Source organism: Triplophysa rosa, unplaced genomic scaffold, assembly GCF_024868665.1.
Source record: "Triplophysa rosa unplaced genomic scaffold, Trosa_1v2 scaffold23_ERROPOS5925052+, whole genome shotgun sequence".
Classification (NCBI taxonomy): domain Eukaryota; kingdom Metazoa; phylum Chordata; class Actinopteri; order Cypriniformes; family Nemacheilidae; genus Triplophysa; species Triplophysa rosa.
Window position 1 is genome coordinate 1 of NW_026634257.1, and position 9,012 is coordinate 9,012.

At 40.1% G+C, this 9,012-nt stretch overlaps 1 protein-coding gene across 1 annotated transcript; it reads left to right on the top strand.

Moving 5' to 3' along the window:
• The first annotated feature begins 844 nt into the window (after positions 1-844).
• On the top strand, positions 845-6,138 carry LOC130550126 (integrin alpha-3-like). Its single transcript, XM_057327503.1, has 6 exons — positions 845-1,051; positions 1,126-1,233; positions 1,317-1,430; positions 1,506-1,604; positions 1,678-1,803; positions 5,815-6,138. Exons 1-6 carry the CDS (start codon positions 845-847, stop codon positions 5,923-5,925), a joined length of 765 nt encoding a protein of 254 aa, XP_057183486.1. The 3' UTR covers positions 5,926-6,138.
• Positions 6,139-9,012: the final 2,874 nt, after the last annotated feature.

Consider the following 9,012-nt stretch of genomic DNA (forward strand, 5'->3'; position numbering starts at 1 on the left):
CCACAAAGAACAATTCAGTCAAAGGTTCTTTCTCTTTCTTACTTTCTTTTATAATCTAAAGAACCTTTTTGGTCACAAAGAACCTTTTGTGAAACAGAAAGGTTCTTCAGCTGTTAAAGGTTCTTTATGGAACCAAAAGGTTCTTCTATAGCATCGGAGAACCTTTTGAAGCACCTTTTTTTTAAGTGAACACACGTAATGTGTTTTGCTTGAATAAACCCATATGAAACAAAATAAATGGGAATATACTAGAAAATCAAATGTATTATGTTTCCATATCCTCCTTTTTATTGTCGTTACATTGTTTGGAGCATAAGAAACAAAAGGAAATGAACATTTTGGGGGGGGGGAAGAACAATGGATTTGTTTTTTAGTCACCAATCAATATTTACCTTTCAGGATTTTATTTCACCAACCATTGTATAAAGATTATTCTCAGCTAGTCCCATTCTTTACAATGGATCTATACGTATCTAATTTTGCATATCAATGTGTTTTTAGGGCAACATGTAATGAAAAAAGAAGTGTAATAATTGGCAACATTTTCATGAGAATATCAAATACAGTTTCCCTAGAAACAATTTGAAAAGTATATTTACAAAATAATTGCCAAATATTATATTTTCCATAAGAGTGCAAAGTTGTATCATTCAATCAAATATATGAAATTCATCAATTCTTTCCTTATATTGTAATATATTTACAATGTATTATTCTCTATATTGTGTTATTAATTATATATATATATACAAAATTATATAGAACGTATTTACAGTAAATATATAGGAAAATTATACTTTCAAATATTCATTTATTTCGTACACATTTTTTTTCAAGATTTAAGATGAAACGAAAGGTTTGGTCTGTGTTGCAGGTGCGTGTGTTAGGAGAGCCGCTGGGAGATATGGGAACTCTGATTATTGATTTTGAATGGCCGTTTGAGGTAACCAATGGGAAATGGCTGCTGTATCTCACAGAGATAGTCATCAAAGGAACATCAGAGTCACGCTGCGTCCCGTCGGGCGATATTGTCAACCCTCGCAACCTCACAGTAAGTGAAAGAACACACGGGTAACTCACAATCCCAATCCCTCACTGAAGCCAATACTTCACTTTCTCATTCAGCTGTCAGATGAAGGTGCTAAGCGACTCAAAAGAGACGCGGACACCAGTTTCCCTTACGCGGAAGCTGCCATTACAGTTCTGACACCTCGCAAAGTGACTCATTTACTGGTGAGACAGAATGATTTTCATGCTTTTCAACCTTTTTGAAACATACCTGCATGAATGTCAAAGCGCCTTTCATCTGTGCTCAGGAGTGTTCAAAGCAAACGGCTCGCTGTGTGACGTTCTCCTGCCCGCTGCGGAACATGTCGACCCACAGCGAGATCAAAGTCCGCTCTCGTGTGTGGAACAGCACCATGCTGGAGGTGAGTTACTCTCCGGCTTCATAAATGACTCCTTCACCCTCGTCTGCCTCGTCTGAGCGGCATCTTGTCTGGCAGGATTATGGCAACGCCTTACGAGTGCAGGTACGAGGCCAGGCGACGCTGAGACTGCTGACTGATAAACCCGCCATCAAAATGGAGAGTCAGACCAGAGAGGTCAGCAGAGTTCACCCTTAAACCTTCTCTGGTACATTTCATGTTCAGATGAATAAAAGTTGTTTTGCTGTAGTTTCAAGTGAACATTGATCCGGTTCTGGGAGAGGAGACGCCGTATGAAGTTCCTCTGTGGATCATCATTGTTGCAGCGATTGCTGGAATAGTGTTATTAGGCATCATCAGTTCAATTCTGTGGAAGGTAATTGCGCTCATCTGTTCTTCAAAAGGTTGTGCCTTGAGTTCTCATTTTTCTGTGATTCAGGTCAGACTGTGTTTGAGAGTATTTACTGTTTGTGTGATGTGTAAACTACCAGTGATTCTGTGATGCTGTTTATGCCGCGATACAGTTTATCCACAGGGCAGGATGTGGTTCTTAAAAAATCAAGATGAGGTTTCCAACAGTTTGTTTACAGTCGCCAAGCAGTGTTTCAGCATTTAATACATCTATATTTAATTCAAATATATGCGTTTATCCAAAACGACTTACAAATGAGGGAACAGTCAACATTTTACCTAAAGCAATACTTTAACTCATGTACATTGAGATTTTACACCAACTTTATAGTATTATTTTTAACTCAAACTACAAAATGTAAACTTCCCCTGATTCTATTATTCACTTGTTATGAGTGATATTTTAAGTAAAATCAAGTTACTTTCTGAAATACTAAAATATGGTTATTGAAAATACCTTGTAAAAAGTGTGATTCGTTATTTCATACAGAATTGACCCAAAAAACGGTTAGTATTTAATAACCATATGCCCAGAGTTATTATCTTCAGCCAACACATTTCTTTTAATTGAATACAGTAGCATACAGGCATAAATATGATTTGAAACACTTAAACTAAACTAAAAATCTTGCCTTTGTAAAAAACTGAAATAAGTGTTTAAATAAGTGTCTAAAATTATTAACTGAAAATAAACAAATACTAAGCTAAGACTACATTTTATTAAAATTAATTATATTATATTTAGTGCTGTCAGTCGATTAAAAAAATAATCTGATTATTCACACATTTTTTCTGTGATTAATCACGATTAATCACACATAACAATCTTTTTAAAATTCTAATAATTTCACATTTAATCTCCAAATTAATGTAGAAACAACATATTTCTTTAACAACATCATTTTTTGACTGAAAGCTAACATTCTGATATTAGTACTGCAACAGATGTCTCCATTAAATTGATTATTTTTCTTTATTTTAGCATTTATTATAGCCTCTCAACATTAAAGTAGCCTGCAGTATAATTGAGAGCTATCATGTCTAACAGGTAGGAAATATACAGAAATTGAATTAAGTTATCAAACACTTTACAGTCTTTAATGCTAAATTCTAAATTCTATATAGAATTAAAGCTACAAAACAATTAATTCCTCTTTTCTTTTGTTCTTTGATTAACATTAATGACAGAAGTCACAGCAGCAGTTTAAAGAACGCGGCCCCTTTAAGAGCTGCTGCCGCTCTACGCAGATCTGACGCCCTTTCCCATTTTCACAACTCTTTGCATTCATTTAGGATTTTATTTACATTTAGTCATTTAGCAGACGCTTTTATCCAAAGCGAATTACAGAGAGTTCAGGGAGCATTAAAGCGATATGTCATACAGGAGCAATAATACAATAGGTGCTAATACAAAGTTACTAGTTTAGACAAAAGCACAAAAGAACAATACCTGTTGAAAGAAAGAGAGAGAGGGTTCGTTTTTTTTTTCATTTGCCTGTCAAGTATTCACAGAAGAGATGGGTTTTAAGTAGGTTTTTGAATGTTAGTTGACCGTACTGAGTTAGGAAGAATGTTCCACCAGGAAGGACTTGTGAAGGAGAATGAGCGGGAAAGCGATTTACTGCCCTTTTGAGAAGGCAATATAAGACGCCGCTCGTTTGTTGAACGCAGGGTTCTTGATGGGGTGTAGGAGGGTGTGAAAGTATGCCGGTGCAGATCCAGTGATAGTCCTGTAGGCAAGCATTACTGACTTGAATCTGATACGGGCTTCAACCGGTAGCAAGTGGAGAGAGATGAAAAGGGGAGTCACATGAGACCTTTTGGGCTGTTGGAAGACAAGGCGTGCTGCTGCGTTCTGAACCAGCTGGAGTGGTTTAATAGCTTTTGCAGGAAGACCAGCAAGGAGAGAGTCCAACCTTAAGATTACCAGGGCCTGGACAAGGAGTTGTGCCGCATGCACAGTGAGATAGGGTCTAACCTTTCTAATGTTGAATAAGGCATATCGGCATGACCGCGTTGTCTTTGCAATGTGATCATTGAAGGACAGCTGTTCATCAAATATGACTCCGAGGTTCCTGGCTTTTTTGGAAGGAGTCATTGTGGTATCGCCATGTTGGATGGTGAGATCGTGTTGCACCGTGGGGTGTGCCGGAAATACAAGTAGTTCTGTCTTGGCAGGGTTCAGCTGGAGGTGATGATCTTTCATCCAAGCGAGATGTCTCCTAGGCAGGCTGTAATGCGAGCTGCTACAGTGGTATCGTCTGGGTGAAATGAGATGTAAATCTGGGTGTCGTCAGCATAACAGTGATAGTGTTGTTTGTGAGTTTCTTAAGTAGGTGTGTGACCTGGGCCTTTTTGAATGTGGATGGAAAAGTGCCGGTGAGCAGGGAAGTGTTGATGATGTGTGTGAGTGCTGGAGTGAGTGTGCTGGATATTGCCTGAAGGAGATAGGAGGCGATTGGGTCGAGGGGATAGGTGGTGGGGTGGCTGGAGAGAAGTCTGGTGACTTCAGTCAGTGGGGTGAAGTAGGAGAGTTCAATGTTTGAAGTGAGGGTAGTGTGTACCGAGGTCTGAGTTGCTGAAAATTGTTTGCGGATGGATGATGTTTTTTCAGTGAAAAAGTCAGCAAAGTTCTCCGCAGTCAAAGATGAAGTGGGTGGGGGAGGAGGGGGGCAAAGAAGGGAGTTAAATGTCTTGAAAAGCTGCCGAATGTTGAGTGCATTACTCACCTTGGTGGTATAGAAAGATGTTTTAGCCGTGGTAACACTAGCAGAAAAAGAGAAGAGTAGTGACTGATAGTACCTTAGGTAACCAGGATTCTTGGTCTTACGCCATTTTCTTTCTGCAGCCCTGAGTGTACGCCGTTGTTCACTAAGGATGTCAGACAGCCAAGGGTAGGAGGGGGTGGCGCGAGCTGGTCTGGAGGACAGAGGACAAAGGTTATCTACACAGGATGTAAGTGTTGAGCATTAAGTGTCGGTGGCAGTGTCAGCATCTAGAGATGCAAAGTTGGAGGGAAGAGAGGATGTCACCTTAGCAGAGAGGGTGCTAGGGGAGAGAGAGCGAAGGTTCGTTCTAAAAGATACAGGTGGTGGTGTAGTGCATGTAGGAAGGAGCATGTTGAAAGTGATGAAGAAGTGGTTGAAGTCCCCAAAGACTACAAGAGGGCCACCATCCTCTGGAAATGATTAGAGCAGCACATCTAACTCTTCAATGAAGTTGTGAAGAGGACCTGGGGGGTGGTAAACTACAACAACACTAAACTGAGTCGGAGAAGTGATATTAACAGTGTGGTATTCAAACGAATAGTTGTTGCATAGTGAAGATAGTGGGAAATATTGATATTATTGTTGATAAGCAAACCTGTGCCTCCTTAACATGTTGAAATTTGTGCTTACGAAAATGCTAGACAAAACGGGTTTTCTGGCATAATCTTGTGTGTTTTTGTTCATTCGAGCACGTAAGAGAACTTAATACTGGTGCTGCGCTGTCTGACAGAGATTGACTGATGCAGCCCGTGACTATAAGCGCTTCAAATCATGCTTAAATGGTTTAAAGGCCTTTACATGAATAAGAGCGTGATTATATAATGTTACGCTAGACAAATGATGACAAAATAAACGGATGCTGCGTTAATTGTGTAAAATATTTTAACGCGTTAATCTGAAAAATAAATTGCATGGGTTAACGAGTTAACGTTGACAGCCCTAATTATATTATAGTAATACATAAATTAAATAATAAATTAATATTTTAAAAGGTGCAACGACACATATCGTGATATAGGATTACAAGGTTACAGTAAAACATTAAACATGAATCCTTAAACTACAATTTAACCAAAACTGATAATAGCAGTAAATGACTGTAAAACTTAAGCCATGGGAACCACTTTCTGATGTCAATGTCTCCGCCTATGTCCGTTATGTAAATCAGTAATAACTGTCCTGCCTTGGGCTCCACCCCTCCTCCACAGTGCGGGTTCTTCAGACGAGCCAGCAGGAGAGAGATGTACGAGGCAAAATCCCAGAAGGCTGAGATGAAGATCCAGCCCTCTGAGACAGAGAGGCTAACGGAGGAATACTGAGACATCACGCTGGCCTCCGGCAGCACCGTTAGGGCCCGTCGGTAAAACACACTGACTTCCTGTCTTCTCTCGACAAACCTGAGCTTCAATAATCTCCTGCATCTCTTCATTCCTCTCACAGAGACAGCGTGTTCTGTCACACTTACTACTACTAACCCTAACCTCTTTCCTTTTTCATGTTTCCATTTAAGGGACGGTTCACCACAAAATGGAAATTACNGACAAAATCACACAGCTTAATGATTTAATGAAAGAAAACACTTATTGATTATATTGATATTTAAATCATACTTTTATCTGAAAAATATTCCCACACTCCTTTTAACCCTAGACTATGCCTTTATAAAAGGTCGTAACATTTATTGGGGGCTCGACCGGGATTTTAATTAATCCTAAATGAGATAAAAAGCTGTGGTGGGGTTTGTGTTGGTGGCAAAAAGAACACTTGTTTGGTTAATATGGAAGTGTAGGGATTAAGGTGGTTTTGTTGTGCTTGTTGGCTGGTTAGTCGTTATGGACTGCTTTAATTAGCAAAGTTTTGTGGCAAATCCGTCACTAGAAGTAATTAACTTGTGCAGGGTACAGGATTTATTGCAGATTGCGAATTACTTTCAGAGTGGTTTAAGTAAACAGGCTCGTAAAGACGAAATAAAAGGTACACTGATTTTGTGTTTGCAGGAATTAAATGTGCTTCCTACATCAAATACTGGCGATATTGAAGCTGGCGGAGTTAAGGCTGTTAATTCTAATGGCGTGGCTCTGGCGCGTTCCAGTTCTGTGGATGAGGACATGGAGAATGGTGAAGCTGATGCTGATGCGGAGGCCGAAGCTAAAGCCGGCTTGCCACCGTTTGAACTGTTTTCATCCAATTCTGTTGACTCACGAGATTGCACGTGACTGAAAGTCCACATGGCCCGTTTGCATTATGAAGCGCAAGAGAGAGCCCAAGCACGCCAAGCCAAAATGGAGCTGCGTTTGAAAGTGCGCCAGCTTGAAATTGAGGCGGAGAAACAAGTGAAGTTGCGACAGCCTGAGCTAGAGGTAGTGAAGATTGCCACTGGCTCAGCTGTGCAGCCGGAAACTGTTCAAGCCTTCTCTGTTACTTCACAAGTTGATTTACCTCCAGGTACTTTTGATGTAAGTAAACACATTGCATTAGTTCCTCAATTAAGAGAAGCTTTAGTAGATTCCTATTTTAGTACGTTTGAACGCATTGCAACTTCTCTCCGTTGGCCTAAGGAGGTATGGTCCTTGCTTTTACAATGTAGATTATTCGGTAAAGCGCAAGAAGTTTGTTCTACCTTATCGCTAGAGGAAAGTCTGAAATATGAATCTGTAAAGTCTGTTATTATGCGAGCATATGAATTAGTCCCGGAGGCATATAGGCAGCGGTTTAGAAAGCATAGAAAAGGTCCTGTGCAGACATTTGTAGAATTTGCGAGAGAAAAATGAGTTCTATTTGATAAATGGAGTACTGCTAGTAAAGCAAGTGATTTTGACTCTTTAAGAAAAGTTTAAGGGATGCTTACCTGAATGTGTCATAGTTTATCTTAATGAACAGAAGGTAACTTCTCTGTCACACGCAGCTGTACTTGCAGATGAATTTGTTTTAACTCATAAAAATGTTTTTGCTTCTGTACGTCCTGACAGGTTACAAACTGATACTTCTCAATCTCAAATGTTACGTACGAAATCGAGTCCACTAAAGATGACCGTGAATGCTTTTATTGTCATAAGAGAGGGCATATGATTGCGGAATGTTTGACTTTGAAGCGTAAGCAGCAGCAGCTGCACCCAAAGAGTGTGGGGTTTGTGAAAGCTCTTAAGTCGGTTGATACTGTACATGCGGAGAGTTGATCCGAGTTATCAACCGTTTATCTCTAAAGCATTAGTCTCTTTAACAGGAAATTGTGGGGACCAAAGAGAAATAAAAATACTTCGAGACACGGGTGCTATGCAGTCATTTATTTTGGCTGATACGTTACAACTGTCTGACACCACTTCCTGTGGATCTAGTGTACTGGTGCAAGGCATTGAGATGGGTTGCGTGAACTTCCCGCTGCACCGTGTGCATTTGCAGAGTGAGCTGTGTACGGGTTTCGTGAGAGTTGCTGTGTGTCCTTTGCTCCCTGTGAAAGGCGTTGACTTCATTATTGGAAATGACCTGGCAGGAGGAAAGGTAATGCCTGTCGTGGAAGTCGTTGATAAACCAGATGCATTAGGTGAGTCAGAGGTTTTGTGTGCAACTTACCCAGACGTTTTTGCTGCCTGTGCCGTTACGCGCGCTCAATCGCGCAGAGTAGTTGATGCGATTGATTTGTCCGAGTCACTCATATTTTCGTTACCTGACGACCCAGTATTAAATATGAATCTTGAGAAGAAAAGTAGTTCAAAGTCAGAGAACAAGGGGGTAATGGTGTTAGAGACAGATACACTTAAATTACCTGTGTCCCGTGAGAAAATAATTTCTGCGCAGAAACAGGATAAATCGCTGGTCGTCTCTTTTAATTCTGTTGTTTCCATTGATATGGCTAAGGAGAAGAAAATGGCTTATTTCGTTGATAATGACTTGCTTATGAGGAAGTGGAGTGCTGATATCGATAATGATTCAGACTGGAATGTTGTTTATCATATTGTTGTTCCAGTTCCTTATCGTCAACATGTTCTGTGTTTGGCTCATGATCATCACTTCGCTGGTCATTTAGGAATTACAAAGACGTATAATAGGATTTTGTGTCATTTCTTTTGGCCAGGGTTAAAAAAAGACGTTGCTCATTATTGCCGTACTTGTCATATTTGTCAAACTGTTGGGAAACCGAATCAGATAATTCCAATTGCTCCTTTGTCTCCTATACCTGCAATGGGAGAACCATTCGAACATGTGATGGTAGACTGCGTTGGTCCGTTGCCTAAGACTAAATCTGGGAATCAGTTTTTAGTAACTATTCTGTGTGTCGCCACCCGATTTCCAGAGGCAATTCCCCTGCGAAAAATTACTGCGCCCATCATCATTAAAGCACTGGTAAAGTTCTTTTCTACGTTTGGACTTCCAAGAATCTTACAAACGGATCGAGGTACAAATTTCCT